This window comes from Sinohyriopsis cumingii, chromosome 19, assembly GCF_028554795.1.
Source record: "Sinohyriopsis cumingii isolate HCF-2022 chromosome 19, ASM2855479v2, whole genome shotgun sequence".
NCBI classification, from domain to species: Eukaryota; Metazoa; Mollusca; class Bivalvia; order Unionida; family Unionidae; genus Sinohyriopsis; species Sinohyriopsis cumingii.
The window spans coordinates 47,204,563-47,221,660 of record NC_142979.1 but is presented as its reverse complement, the minus strand read 5'-3'; the positions used below and the strand labels follow the sequence as shown (position 1 = coordinate 47,221,660).

At 35.2% G+C, this 17,098-nt stretch overlaps 1 protein-coding gene across 1 annotated transcript in view; it reads right to left on the bottom strand.

Moving 5' to 3' along the window:
* Positions 1 to 1,488: 1,488 nt before the first annotated feature.
* Positions 1,489 to 17,098, bottom strand: part of LOC149775648 (uncharacterized) — a 40,004-nt gene continuing 24,394 nt past the window's right edge. The window contains exons 5-11 of the mRNA XM_089943028.1: positions 16,290 to 16,334; positions 15,597 to 15,644; positions 13,896 to 13,919; positions 10,721 to 11,036; positions 4,481 to 4,660; positions 3,675 to 3,952; positions 1,489 to 3,111 (exon numbers count right to left, since the gene is read on the bottom strand). Coding sequence (XP_089799154.1) covers positions 2,640 to 3,111; positions 3,675 to 3,952; positions 4,481 to 4,660; positions 10,721 to 11,036; positions 13,896 to 13,919; positions 15,597 to 15,644; positions 16,290 to 16,334 — 1,363 coding nt within the window. The 3' untranslated portion in view covers positions 1,489 to 2,639. The remainder of the gene's footprint in view (positions 3,112 to 3,674; positions 3,953 to 4,480; positions 4,661 to 10,720; positions 11,037 to 13,895; positions 13,920 to 15,596; positions 15,645 to 16,289; positions 16,335 to 17,098) is intronic.

The window sequence follows — 17,098 nt, the reverse complement described above, 5'->3', positions numbered from 1 at the left end:
TCTCTCTCTCTCACACGCAAGTACCATCTTAATTTAAAAAAAAGAAACATATTGTATTTAATAATAGAACTTATTGCACAGTTTCAGGTAGTTACATGATTCAATTCCAGGAAGTTGTTTAATCTTCCCTACAGAATGGCGTATTTTAGTTCTGCTTGGGTGAGGACCTCAGTAGATTATAATACAGCCTAGGTCTAAGAAACATAAATAATCGTGTCCACGGGCGGTCTAAGTGTATAAACGAGATGAACATCACCTTAGTTTTGACAGATATGGGATATCAGATTACCTTAAACATCTTTGAGATGCAACATTTTCACTCATAGTTTTACCAGTTGGAGTTATAAGCACACCAATCCGCCCTTGTTATAACATTTTATTGCCACCGGTCTCTTGAGTGAGTGCAGGCTGGAGCAAGACAGCAAAGGTACTCTAATTGTTTGGTTTTCACAGCCCACATGGGAGGGGTAGGCAAAATATTCAACATTACCCATTATATATGTACCAATGAATGTAAAGCATGTTCAACAATATTTGAAGATGTTCACATTGGTTTCGGGATGAACAGCACACAGGTATCGGACCACTAATTACAGCCAGAGAACAAATTTAATTTTGGGGAAATAAATATAAGCAGTAAATATTTTGAGATGCACCCATTAGCTAGTAAATGGAATTATTTTTCATCCATTATACATTTAAAAAAATTCAATTTATTTGTTGTAGCTATCAACATTATTCCCTTCTGATATGCAAATGAGGTTTCCAATGGATGGTGGAGCTAGAAGATCAATTGCAGCAGGGTTGAACTTGCCGACCGTCTTGAAATGTAGATGTCCTATCTAGGTGAAAGGTCATTGTTACTATAATGATGTTCGATTGGAAGACAATTTATGTTCTCTACATTTATGTTTTCTAAATTAACACTTATATTTAGCTAAAAGGAAACAACAGCTCTTCTGTATCCATTCTGATATATTTTTTAAACTAATGACAGAGTGTGACAAAGGTAACGTCCGTGAAAAGATTACTATTTCAATATTAAGGTATACAAATGGGTAAATGAACATAATTTACAGTACCAACAGCATATTAAAACAAATTTGAGTAATGTATCTTGAATGCACTAATTGTAAAGCAATTTGCAAGAAACCATGGTACGAATTTTCTAAGCAGGCTGAAAATTCCTCTTTTATTACCTGTCATTTTTCCACATATTTTGTTTAAATGTCTAAATAAATGACACCAATGCACCCACGTATTTTGACGAGATACATTAAAACATCCATCTTATGATCCAACATTTAGATAATTGTCTATGTTACAGTGCATTGTGAACCTCATTTGAATAATAATTGAGAACGGGTAATATGTGGCAAGGTAGGAAAGAAGTTTCCGAATCCCCTGCGTAAACGATAATCTTTGGGTTGGGGAACACTATAAAGGATTTTCTTGATTTAACGTAAACATTTTGCAAAGATAGCAAACCAATGTATATGACTTTATTCCAACAAAAACACAGAAAATGCCTAGAAAATTAAAGAGTAAAGAAGCGAAAGAAAACATTTAATTAAGAATTATATCAAATTCTCTATGATAGTACTAACGTTATTACTGAGCGATCACTTGAGTTGCATAGGACCTAGTGTTATAGCTGAATTGATTTACCTGAACCAGAATTTACTATTGCTAAAATAGCAACTACTACTATTACCACGCAAGTAATATGTTATTATGGTGACATGATTTACACGAATGTTCCGACATGATTTACACGAATGTTCCGACTGTATAGTCATATATAAGTAAAAGAAAGAAGCAAAACCAACAAGTAATGTAATGCTTAGCAAATAATTTCAAAACTGAAAATGTTAGAGGTACTTGCAAAGTTATGAATTATATTCAAAATAATCCGAAAAGGTTCTACACCATCCCAAAAGAATTGATTGTTCCTAATGAATTCGAAGACCTCGAATGTGCTGATGTGTCAAGCATCATAATGGCATTGTTGAGAACTCCGTCGAATAAATTCACAATAATCACAGACTAATATTTTAGTCTAATGACCACTTTGTAATTCCAATGAATATTCCAAGCAAATGTTACCTCTCAAATTATATCTGAACACAGCATTACACACATCTGCAGAGTGGTGATAAAACAAGGACATAGGAAATAAGAACGAAATCATTATCCAGCTCTACCAGCTTATACACACCCATTTAGCCCTAAAACGCAATGTATTTCATACTAGATACCTGACATATACAATACTCCATGTCGTTAAAGAACCCCTCTGACCGATCCATCACATGGGAATGCAATTAATTCTTTTAGAAACCACCTGACCTCACTAGCCAATGAAAAGTTAATCCAATCTTGTCAGCAGATGCAACATATAGGTTGAATTTGACGTGTAAACATCCGTAGCTTACGTTGATTAAAAACTGAGTAATACTGTCATTTTACCACAAGCCGTTAACTCCTCCTCCTCTTCATTATTATTACTAATACATTACTAATAATGTTTCAGAATTTTAGAACTTAGCTTAAACTTCATGGCCCCTTACAGAGTTCAACATGAGAAATGTGAGCATTAAGATGAAAATAATGTAATCTATTACTGTCTACTGTTTAGTCTACATATCAGGATCAAAATACAAAGAGCACAAATCTCCCCTTTTCATGTTATCGGACGATATATTTAGCTTTCCGAAATATGTACCTCCAAGTGTTGCACTGATCTTAAAAGAAAAGGAGGTCATCATGTCATGTGCATCGAACAGCACGATGACGAAATAGGCCGAATTCGGGTACGTCACATCCTTTCCAATTTTTCCCGTGATGTCTATCCGAAGCCGTTGAGTCTGACGTAATAGCAGCGGTTGAGATTCACCTCCTTTGGGCTCCAGAGCATATCCCTGCTTAAAACGCTCGTCGATGACTTGCTGTACCTTCTCCACTGGTGTACACTCTATAAGGAGGACTTTGCGTTGCTTTAAGCCCCGGAAAGAGAGTACCTTGTAACATCGGGCAAGGCCAAGTTTTAGAAAGATTTCACTATGAAGATGCGGCACATCGACTGTCTTCTTAACAAGGGCATACAGCTGACTGGAAAAGTATAAAAGAAATATTTCTACGATGTATAAATAGCCCTTGGAAAAATGTCAATCAATTCCTGTGTAATACTGATTAACAAACCAAGTGTGAATAATTGCGTATTTACTGTAGTATCTTTTGGTGTAAGAATCTTCGGAAACGAAGGACTCAAATAGTTTATAATACAATACATACGTTGATACTATAAGAACCTTGCACATTTAAATAAATGGCATATCTCGTAAGAATATGAAACTACTAACGCGTGATATATGTAATTTTATCGGTCCCGTATAGTACAGCAAGAAGCTCTCGCTTTGCTCGTCTTCAATTGTGTTGGAGCTCCACCTCTGGCATGTACAACCGCAAGTAGGAGCACATCTTAAGTTAGTGGCATTTGTCATTGTCTCCCGTCTCACCATGCCAAACATCATCATGTCAACGATCACCATACCAATGATCACCATGCCAAAGATCACCACACTCACCCGGGTCGATGAGAGCATATTATTCGTACGATCAATGTAAAATGAATAAAACAAAATCAAACACAAGCACATAAAAGAGGAACTTACTTCTTGGGCGAATCAACTTTGGATGATATGGTACCTCTGTCACCGATTTCTACTTTGGTTCTCACTTGTGATACAATTTCTTCCTCCAGTGTTAGGAGCACCACCTCGTAGTCCTGAATGTTTGATGGCAGGTTCAGAGGTAGAGTCACAGTGACCTGCTTTATAAGCTGCCCCGGTTCCTTGTATTCCACACACAAGCATGGAGAAATGGCCATAAGATTGCAATTGTCCATGGTTTGTTGGACTTTTCTCTCTATCGCGCCGTCGGGGAGCAAAACCTTATACGAATAACATTACCATGACAGCTTTCTCTTCCACTGTTACCGATATAGACTTATAAGATATGCATATCATTTTAGAGTCACATTTAGTGTATATATGCGGCATTAGCGATTCAGTCTATGTAATAATTTATTTTATTAAGTCATTATTAAATCACCAAGAAAGATATTGAACATTCGTCCGATCATGTTGAGAACAAGTCCGAATCAATTATCTCACACACAGACGCACAACATATTTAAATGTTGCATTATCAACTGAATAAATCTCGTACTTTATTAGTCAGTGTCGCCTTGACTATTTTAAATATATAAGATAGTCAAATTCAGCTGTTGGCGTGAAGGGATCTTCAATCTGATAACAAGATTTTATATGAAAATCCTTGGACCTGAACTCAGAATCAGACATATGAAAAACAAGTGCTTTACCAGTGGAATGTATAGGCTTCAGTATTTGGCAACTTACCAGAGAGAGAGAGAGAGAGAGAGAGAGAGAGAGAGAGAGAGAGAGAGAGAGATTCTAACCCTGATCGATATGGTAGTAGTTTGGTCCACGGCATTTTCAGGGACGCTGATACCGATTCTGTCGTCTGCATCAGACGAAAACTCGTAACCATCCTCTGTCACATTGGCCTCCGTTGTTTTAGGAATGGTGACGATATACACGCAGTCCATGCTTCGGAGTTTGAAAACAGCGTTTTCATTCTGCCAACAAGTTGTACTGTGTGAGTAAGGTGTTGCTTGATGATATTCTTGTTCTTATTCTAGCTGGTAGCGTGTTACGTTCTAAAGGTTTCGTTGTTGTCACCTGTCCTTCAATGTCGTCAGAGTCTGGTTCTGCGATGTTTTTCAAAACTCGTAATTCTTAAATGTTGCCATGATCTTTATTCAAAGTCACCGTCCTTTAGAAAATGTGCTTTCCTATTGGATGTGTACGGAAATACTTTTTTTAAAAACAGGACTGTTTTCTTTATGACGGTTTGAATTATGTTGAAATAATAAGAGTTAATTGTTCGAGATTGTACTGAGTCAGGTATGTTTCTTGAAACGTAAACGGACACAGTACAATGAAGATACACGCACTACGTCCATTCTTTCAGTTATAGACAGCGTATGTAAGACTATTACATACGACTCGTTGGGAGAAAAACATATTATTTGTTGATTTGTTGGGTATAGCAGAGTGAATAAACAGTGATTTAAACAGTCAGTACTTTGGGATTGTGTGATTATTATTTAAGGATCTGAATGTATATATTCTATCAGATTATAAGAAATCATATATACGACTGAAGCAAACCATCTGGATTAATAATTATGTTGAATTCATTAGCAATGTCAAACTAACACAGAAGCTTTATTCAAGCAATGCTCGGATTACCAGATCAGTTTCCGGATAAGTGAAAACTTGATTGAGCACTGTAAGACTATTGTATTGCTCACTAGGAATTCATGCGCTGTACGTTATTTTTAATTCTTTCACTTTGTTTCATGATTTTATTTCATTTAAATAAATTTATATTTTGGGTGCTTGTTGGGTTACCTTGTCTTGTTACTTCAGTTTAAACCCCTAGACGTAACGACCGCTTCGGTGGCCTAGTGGTTAGAGCGTCCGCCTCGGATGCGGGAGGTCGCGGGTTCGAACCCCGGCCGAGCATACCAAAGACTTACAAAAATGGTACTAACAGCTGCATCGCTTGACACTCAGCTTTAAGAGGTTAGTGTTAGGACTGGTCGGCCTGGTGTCAGGATAATGTGACTGGGTGGGACATCATGCTACATGTCTGCGGCATGATGCCCCAGTGCTAGGCATCACTATAAACTGTCACACTGCAGCGATCGCGGTATGACTGAAACATTGTTACAACTACGTAAAAAATCCAAATCACACACACACACACGCATACAGAGACACACATACACACACAACGTAACAGTATCATATTTCGAATATATAAATGACAGCAGTATTTACTTGCGATTTGGGGACATTTACGAATGGCGACAGTAAGGGCTGAGGCGATAGTTTATATTAACGACCTAATTAGCTGATTCTACCTCTATCGTACATTTAATACAATCAGATAGCTTGATTAAAGACTTAAGGTTAAGTCCAGCCTTAGGTTCTGTTGATGAAATTCAGTCCTGAACCTAAATGGATGATATATAGCAATAATATATGAAACATAAAAACACAGCTACAATTTTAGTAACGTTCGGTAAACAGATTTTAGAGACCTTTAAGGAAGGTGACAAATAAACTCCACCGACATTTAAAAATTTAACACGGTCGTTGTTTGTGTAACAACGATCAATAATAGCTGCAGATTCGAGTGAAGGTGTACACTTTTCACATGTTAATAGTCTAGCAGCTGCAACAAAAACTCGAATGGCGATCTGTAAACCAGAACAACAGTATTAATGATCGACTGGATCAACCGTTAAATATTCTTTAACATGAGAAGTTCCCGGTGCATTTGTTCATCGTGGCACTTGCAAATGGATGAGAACCGACGTTGTTTACTTAGTACCGATGGTCCGATATTAATCTAAAGTCACATATATAATCCACCTAAAGTCTGAAACAGAAGAGAGTGACCTATATTTTTTGTACTTAGTTATTTTCTTGAACTCTCTAATGACAGTTTTATGCCATCGACGCCTTTTCCCAATGTATATGCCCCTTTGATTATATACCACCAAAGACACCGACGCTAGTCATTTTGCAAAGATGTCGTATACTAATTAAACAAAATTAAAATAAACTTGTTTTAGACATCCAAGTAACTGTAACTGACCTGGCTCGGCTTTAACAACGTTGGGCGTTGAGAAGATGTTCAGCTTAAACATTTAAAAGACTCTTTGGAAACTTTCTTTGAAAAACATTAAAAATTTACACATTGAATGAAAATTAAATTTATTTAAAAGTTTACGCAGGGACACACTTTTGAATTGTGTATGTCATGCTGGTCAAACATTTTTAGGTCTAAAAGTCGAAGTAAATTACTTATACACATAAAGTGAACAGCTAGATTTTATCATGAATTGGGCCACGTAAGATATTAAATTGGCAATAACCTTTAAATAAATTATTTATAATCTTACAGCACGTGTTTTAACATGATAAACATATTTTTAGAGGACGGATATGTTTAATAACAGTTTTATTCACATGAACCAACGATGCTGGTGATTTTAAGTACACCAACATTTACTACCTTCCTGTTACCAAAATTTGGAGACATTTAAGGACCGTCGACAAATAAGCACCACTGACATTTAAGAACGTAACACATGGCAATTGTTCAACTTGTCATTTTGTTAAGGTTTTTGTGTGTAACAATAAAAAACAAATCGTTGAAGTGTAACTCTAAGTTCATCCATTACGACTGCTAATTCAGTTGAAGGCGTTCACTTCTTTCATGTTGATATTAATACTTACAACAAAATCTCTTATTGCAAATATCTAAACCGTAACGGTAGCATTGATTTTAGACAAAATCAACTGTTAAATAATCACTAACATTACAAGGTCCTAGTGTTTTCGTTTATTGCGATTCTTACGAGATAAAAGAAACTCCTATTCTAATCTAAAGTAATACATATAATCGACCTGTCTGAAACAGACACGAGTCACCTATGCTTTTATACTTAGTTATTTTCTTGAAATCAATGACAGCGGTTTTATGTCCGCGCATCGTCCATACACATCTATGTGTATTTCCTAGACATGTGTCGCCAACGTTACTACTGCTGGATATACAGCAAAGAATACGTATACTAATTCATTAAAGATTTCCAAATGACTTTAATTGACATTTCTCGGCTGTAATATCGTTTAGCACATACTCAGCTACAACATATTCAAGCATTTAAAGCAACAAAATCCCATTAGTACGCGTGATCATGGTATTGTTATATATAATAAAATAACGTAATCATGTTTATTGTGCATCGGCAATTTAGTAGTGAAATATTTTTTTTTAAATTCTCGTTCAACTTTAATTAGTTTTTTTTTTGAGAAATAATAAAATTACGAACACTGGCAAAAAAGAAGAAATAAACTAAATGATGGGCGTAGTACATGATAGCTTTTATAAAACGTCGGGAATTATGTGCATTAGCCATAATGTTGAACTCAATAGCGACGGGATTTCCTGAGTAGTCGTCTATGGTGCTTTTTATCGAGTTCGCGCATCATTCGTCAATGGTTAGCAAATCTCAATGAAAAATCAGATTAAGTTATTCAGTTAGAGAGATAATACTCTAACCCTTTGGATTATTGACGGTCAGCAAGAATTCAGTCGATTTCGGGTTATAGAGGTTATAGAGGTCCATGCCATAAAGTCGTCTCAGGATGACTTTAGTTATTAGGTTGAAGCCCTTTCATGCATAAAACTGCAGATGCCACATCATGCTTACACCCGCTCTATTTTTCCAATTAAAATGCATTTAATGATTTGAAGAGCAGAGCAACAGGGATAGATACCACTTCTTTTTCGTTAAATACTGAAGCGGAGTTAATCAAATGGAAAAGTTGAAACGTTGCAAATTTAATAGATTTAATAAGTTATTTAGTTGAAGAAAAACAACAATAAATAAAGCCTTAGCAACCACGTGGCGACATCTCACAATTAGTATATATGATCCTTGGGGCGACTTCTCCTAACACCTGAGATGAGATTTCCCAGGGCGAGTTCTCCATAATTCATTATCAACAATGCCAGTGTGTACAAAGTGTCTCAAATGACGTCACACCCGCTATTTTTACAGGGAGAGGGAAGCGCGTTGTTCTATTCAAGACGGATCGGGAGAGATGATCGGTTTTTCAAAAATTTCTTCGTAACGAGTAAGAATAAAAGGTACAAATTTTGAGAAAATGAACCTTATACATATAGCAAATTATATATGAAGTTTGCGCGAATTTCAGTTTTGCATGTTGGTCCCCTTTAAAGTTTTATTTTACAACTAGGAAATTTGAAATATTTTTTTGATTTTATTACACTAGTTGGTTTGCTTTTATTTGTTACTAAATTTAGGGGTACAATTTAGAGCTGTGAACGTTGTCGTGTTGAAAAGGTTGGAGGTTTTGAATGCAAAAGGACAGGACCCTGGCTAAGTATATTTGAAGAAAAGTAAATGAACTGTAAGATTTTCTTATTAATTTGTATACATATTATGTGTTACAGGTATGATATTAGTTTGGCCCCTGCATCAATTAAAATGAGGAAAATTAATTTTAGCACGTAATCTACAAATTACTGTTGTAGCTAACGTTAGAGACCTACACAGCGAAACATGACCTCATTTTGCGTTTACATTTGATAACATGTCTCAAAAATATGAATTTAAACACTACCTGCTGAAAGTAATTTTTAAGAATTCAGATATAAAACGTTTCTTCCTTCTCCGGGCAGAGTGCTGAAACCATATATGATATCCTTGAGCAATAACAAGTTTTCCGCCGTGGCGGCTGTATTACCTTTAAGACCGACACCATTTTCTTTTAATACCGACATTATATTATAAGAAATCTTTTGGTGAAAGCCCTATGTCGATATGACACCCATTCAGAAGCAGTAAGAATAACAACTATATTAGATCTAAGATCTCTATCGTTTCCATCTGGAACAACTAGTCTAGAGACAATACGGACGTCGTTTTGTTAAAACTCCATGCAGATATGACCACTCTATTAAAACGCGTAGTCATGACAAGACGCTGGTGATGGGCGAACTGTTGGCCACATTGGATGTCATATTGGAGTCATTTATTATTAAGGACGAAGTTGACACTATGCAATGTTTTTTGAGGATAATCCCACGTTTATATAACTTTCCGTTTAGAATTTGAGAATGACTCTCGTGACGGTCATATTGTTTTCATATTGGCATCATTCTCATTCAGAGTTAGAAGTAGCGATAAAGTTGTTTCAAAATATCCGATGCGGCGGCCATATGGGAAGTCTGAGCGACACCATTTTCATTATGGACCAATTAAACCTTAAGATGACCGTGCTTGTGTTTCCTGACAATCTCCCAAGGAGCTCAGGGGAAGCAACGATAACAAAACTGGTGCCAACGGAGACACACGGTCGACTGAGGACAAGCCAGACTTTATTACAGGGCTCTATATTTTCCACTGCCTCTACATCTGAATTTTACATAAAGGTTGTCATATGTGTTTGGAAAAACATCCGGGTTCTTATGCAGAAGAATTAACATAAAGTAAGAAATTCCTTTCGGAATGTCTGAATCGAGTTATATTGTTTTAACTCGTATGACGTTGTAATGGAATATTTCAAACGTGAGTAAGATATTGATGCCATGTAACGTCGATGAAGTCAGGTGTTCATACACCGTGTTAAGACTATTTTACAAGGTTGGTTACTTTAAAAGATTTGAGTACAGCAAATATATCGTAATCAAGACAGATGAATGATAGTTTACTAATTAGAGATGCTACCGCCACTCCATAAATTTGTCTTGCCATTTTCGGACTGACCAGTCTCATGTCCGCAGTGATTGCTGATGAGACCTAATTACGTTCATACACAAACGACGAATTATATATTAACTTTCATCATCAATATTTCAAACACGTCAAGGGCCGAACATTGTGCAATTTACAGGTTACAATCAATATCCTACACACGCTGACACTTGAAAATTTCATTAACAGTTTTTAGTAAATGTAGAAATAATATAATGAAGTAGGATGAGATACTAGTCTTGCAATGAAGAGTCAGTTGTACGAAACAATTACCTCTAGAGTGGCAGGAATTTCAGTCCATTTGCCATTGTCTCTTACCACTGCCTTCAGATCATTCGTTGTCTCATTGTATTTTGTTTTCAGCTGTATGCTCACGTAGCAGGGAACGACAAAGTTGAAACCACCTTTGATCCGGTAGATGTCGCTAATGTATTGCATTCCAGACAATGATGAGGGTGACGTGTTAAATAGTAGCTCAGTTCTATCCCCGTTTGACAACGGCTCTGCTTTGATACTGTCTAGTTTTTTGTCCACTTCGAAAATCGGAACTAGTGCTGTGATTCTGGGGTCAGCATACAAGACAATTTCACTGAAATTGTGGGAATTATATTCTGAGAAGCATTAAATACATCATAATCTTCCTAATAACTCTCCCGTTATACCAATGAATTCGATTTATTGCAGACCAAATTTTTATGTAACAGTCAACATTTTATTTTAAAAAAATAAGAAACAATTTGCACATGATCTTAGTTTACCATGTTTGTTTTACAGGCACTTGTAAAACATTATTGGCAATATTATGCCAGGGAAATGTGAGCTATTAGTCAAATAGCATATTCCATAAAATAACGTCCAGTAGGAACTGTGTGATGATGCAAGCCATTAGTAGAGACATCTCAGTGGAATAAAATGTTCTAAAATGTATTGGTCATGGTGTCGAGAAACACATAATTTATGCATTTTCGCATAGTCTTTATACCAACTTGACCTGATAAGTTCATCAGTGTTCTCTGTATGTATTTTATCCAGTTTCAGCTCGGTGACGCTCGGTTACGCTGAATATATATATATATATATATATATATATATATATATATATATATATATATATATATATATACATACATACATACATACATACATACATACATAAGCATGTTATGGAATAAACAAAAATGTTCAAGAAGACGATAAAACGCTGTTGTTGAATGGCGCTGTTCCAACAGCACGAGGGACTTCCAGCATCACTATTTACTCAACAGAGATTTAAGTCTTTCTGCAGAATTGGGCAAGGACACCAACTTTGTAACCTAAAGAGACCCGATTATGAAGCCTTTGGACCAAGTAAAGTTGCCACCAGTCGAGGATTCCTGACCATCAGTATTACTGACAATACATGTAGTTTTGTTGGAAATAGAAATATAGCTTTCTGGAAGGGTTTCCAAGATGGTTACGATGGCTGCATAACTGCATCTACTAATCTGTTCACAATCACACTGCCTACTGATAGGTTTGCTGCTTTGGAGCAGTTCATCTGTAAAGGTGTAGCTACTGTGAATCCAGATCGCAAATGTTAAGAAATTGAGGTGGTAGCTGTTAATGAAGAAACAGGCGCAATACAAAAGACTACCACCTGCACAAGAGACCTTACATGAAACACTTGTATTGGCTCACAAAATTCCATTATCTGAAACAATGACACTATGGCAGCTTTGAGATCCTCTCCTGTCACCACAAGTATATAGCTGGAAATTAGGAAAGCGTGGGTTCCAGTTATGACCACGCAACATTCAGCACAAACGTATGTACTACACTTGACTTGGCGAAGTGTGTCTGTACCATTACGAAATGTTAAACTACAAGGTGCAACTGTAGGAATGCAGGGTTCAGTTGCACTGATATATGTGGCTGTCCTGACAATCTGGAGGACTGTGATAACATGGATACAGAAAACATATTGTAGGAGGAGGAGAGAAGGAGGGAGACATGATATGATGATATATTCGTGTGAGTTCTTTGGTGTACTTTTAAATGTGGACAATGTGTATGACAACGTACACTCTTAATTATTAAGTCCGCAGTGCAGTAAATCTATGTTTTACTATGACAATTTGGCATCTTTAAACAAAGACTCAGGCGTGTCATTGGTCACCAATCAGCATCCAATACACAATATTTATGAGTGATAGCAGTACTTCGAAAATGTTCTTACGAGACCGTTCTTATCCCCAGGTCAGCTTAACATATCTGATAAAAGGTAAGAACTCGATGATTGTTTGACAATTTGGTTTTTCATAAACCTATGTTACGAATGAATAATCAGTGTCTACGACCACTCAGGTATTTCATTTTGCATACATACTAACTTAGTTAAGATATGAACTGGTCCACCTTTTACACTTACAAATGTGTTTATCTCTTTGACCGAAATGGCGTCAGACCGATATTTTAGATTTGTTTTCAATAATTCACAGCCGACACCAGAACAAATTCTCAGAATGCCAAAATGTCTTTAATTGTTATTTTGGGGTCCCCTTTAAGACATATCAACTAGTTGCTGGCTTTCAACGCATAGTGCCTACTTGACGGCACATGACCCCTGATAATAAGTACATTGCCCAAGGATACACTCGGCTAACCGATCCGAGCAGTCATAGTGGGTTATGGCAATCTCAACCTTTAGATTAAGATTTCGAATCTCTACCAACTGATCTACAGCGGCTTCACTGCATGGGCTAAACGAAAATTTACTTATGTGGTATCTCACGAACGACGTGGCCGCTTTCGTAATGTAAGGACTTCACAGATGGCGTCATTGTAATCATAATGTTTCACTTCTGTCAGCATGCATCTATAGTACAATATCGCAATTACAGACTATATATATATATATATATATATATATATATATATATATATATATATATATATATATATATATATATATATATATATATATATATATATATATATTAATTTGAGTATAAATCAGAGCTTTATTTGATGAAAACAGAAAGTGGATGTCGGTCCTGCTCTCCACAGACAAAAGTATTCCTGGTAGAAGGTTTGACATCTGGGAACCACTTGCAATATTTTCTATGTGCCCGTTCTATAATGTTTGCTTAAATATCTCCAAATTTACTACAAAAACATAAATTGGAGATACAAATGAATCAGATAAATAACATATTCACTGGTGAATGTTGATTTCATACTTTCATATCTTTTACATCTTTTCCAGCAATAGGCTTTATAGTTCATAGAACCGAGCCTGTATTGGTAAAAACAATTCGTAAATAATTGAAATTAGTCAACAATGTCTGCAATTACATCTCCGTACCTAAATGAAACGTCTAGTTTTGAAAATCTTTGTTAAAATACATAAACTTTATTTTATCAATATTTACAATTATATTTAATCTTATTCAGTAAGCATGTAACTTACCTGCCTGTAGGCCATCTGCTGTCTCTGAAAATATCACCGTATCATCAGCAATCGTCAAGAAATATAAGGACACTTATTCTAAAATGATACCCGCCATATGTTTGATTGTAATACAATTTACATATCAAATATATAAAGAGGAGAAAAGATCTAGAGAGCCTGTTTTGTATATATAAAGAAACCCGATTGGTTGTTTAATTACTTGACACATGACTGTACTGACTTTTTAATTACTTTTTCTTAATTATGTAATTCCTTCTATTGCTGTGGTGTTGTGTATATCTATAGTTTTGGTACACATATGTTGTGTGTCATTTTTGTACATGACTACATTATTGTCATCTATCAACAAAATAATAGTACTTAATTTTTGTCCATTGGTATAGATTCTATATTTTTTTCAAATATATTAAGCTACATATTGGTGTTGACAAGTGAAATTCAATACATTTGTTGAGTCTGTTCACAAAATTACGGTGATTTCCCATTGGCTGATGGGGTCACGTGGGTTCTTAGAAGAATTACGTTATTTCCCATTTCTGGGTTCCATCCATTCGGATCTTAGAAATATTATAGATATTTCCCTTTGTATGGGTGAGATCCCATGAATAGGTATTTTTGAAATGTTAGATCGATTAGTAAGATCTGTCACATGGGGTATATCACAATATTTAGTCGTAATAGACTCTGGAAGGTGGATATGAGAGGAAAACTGAACTATCAGATTCATTCCTAGTTCGGATTAATACCTATTTCGGATTCTTATTTCTTATGTTAAAATCAGTCTGCAGATGTATCTAATATTGTGTCTAATAATTTGAGAAGATACATTTGTTGGGATTATTTCTTGGAATTGCAAAATGCTCATTTGACTAGAACATTATCGTGCGACAAATGGTGAATTATTCAAATAAATACTGGACAATTTTATTGTGATGTGTACATTCGATGATCTGAAATTCATTCTTAACGTTTGATTCTTTGGAACTCGATTATAACATTTTTGTAGGATTAACTTGAATTCAATTTATAATGCTGTCATTTCCTCTTAAACTTTCATTTTATAACTGTGATAATTAAATTATATGTTAAGTTGTACAAAACAGGTCGATTTTGCTTCTTTCTGGTACATAGTTTATGACCACGAAGTTGTAACACTTTCTACACTGGATATTATGGAAACGTAATTAATCAAAGTACTTTCATACAGTTTTCTTTTTTCTCTCATTTTCCATTAAACCTAACAGCGTTAGTTTTAATACAAACCCTGAAAATGCATCGTTGTTTCAATCTCGTTTTCTAATCTCGTGTGCGTAAGATGTGAATTTGAGTAAATAGTCAGTACAGTTTAGAAATCCACGAGTTTGTCAGTGAGGACGATTCTTTATGGCCATTATTTACAGCCAGACTAATTTGGTCTCATGTGGACACTCCAACTTTAATTTTAGAGTGTACATGATGAATCTTTCATTTTTCGAAAATATTTTATGTATATAATATCATACCTGATACTGATGTCTCGGACGAATATCCTAAGTAGTATTTTCGATAAACATTTATTCTTTAACATGTTGCGTTTATAAGATTTTATATTTAAAAAACAAATATACATCGAAAAGAAATGTAGGAAATGGATCACCTACTATAGAATGTAAACATATTTTCTTTTATTTATAAACCCCAAATATGTAATGTACATACGAATCCAAGTCCTCGTTTCCTTCCTCTTCTTCTTCTTCTGATGCGACTCTAAAAGAAAATATTTGCGATTAAAAAATGATTAGCATGTAAAAAGAAACCACCAAATGTCAAATTATATAAACATTGGTTGTGATGCGCAGAAAATGTAGCAGACAAGAAGGTCCTTTCATTATGAAAAAGAAATAAAAAAGAGGAAACTAAGGCAATTATTGCTATAACAAGGAATTCACTCGGTTCTATCAGGAGCAAATTGCAATGTAAGCAAAAAGCTGCTATGGACAATTTGTTTTCCTAAAGAAAAACATACATGAAGCGAATCGACAGTGTTGTTCCAAGTTCCAAACAAAGATTCACGTGACAAGTTTCTGTAGAGTCCTTGACAATGAGGCCATGAAATTGTGTCAGACAGTTTGATTTAATAGCAGTATTGATCCGGTTGGTTGCGAACATATTCGTCGTTCATATCAATTTAATTTGTTACATTTCCTATTGCATAGTCATCAGAGTTTCATCATCTTGGAGTTGAAAATCCGAATATCTATATAAGAGAAAGATTTTTGTTTCATCTGCGGTGGATAAAGTTTTGAGACATTATAAAGAATCTTTAAGATATTATATGATCCCGGAACTATATGACTTAAAATGGCGTATGTAAACATTAATTCAAATAGAACAAATGGTGAAAATACATACGATTCCATATAATGGTATTCTTCTTCTCTTTCCGGAGGCAGGACTCTTAAGGGAAAATAATCGATAAGTTCCATTATTTAATTTCAACAAAACCTCAAAATGACACAGACACATCTTCAGTTGGTCAGAAAAATCCGTATATATCGCGATCAAAATTGATGTAATAATGATGATGATAACTAAATGCGTTGGGCTAAATGAACCTTATGTCTGGAATATCAACTTTTAATATTGACAGGATGTATTGGTGGTCAAAGATCAGAGGAGTTAAAAGTCGTATAAATCAAGCAAAATCAACAGTTCTGATGCTCAATTCTAATTATAGATTTAAAACAACGATCCACTTTATATATGTATGTGCTTGGCAATTAATGTTATTGTTTACTCGCTAATTATTTTGTTTATGTTCGAATTAATTTGAGATGACATGTCATTTTAATTAGATGGAAAATCATTGATCGCTCAACAAAAGACCAGATTTACATATTTGGAATAAAATCGATTACAGATTGACATGCTTGTATTTACCAGAAAATGTGAGCTGCATGATATCTACTGTTTCTTCTTGAAAGGTTGAATCTCAAGAAAAGTATGACTTGTTTCGAGTAGGGTAGGTTGGATTGGGTTGACCGTTTTCCCAATTTGTATGACATTTAATGGGTTTCTACCCTTGTTCTTTAAAACAAATTTCAAAATTTGAAACAATGAAGAGTTTATTATTGTTCATTCTGAGTTTATTGTGGTATATATTGCGCGACATATACATGTTCATCAATATACAACACTTGTAGACAAGAACACATAATATT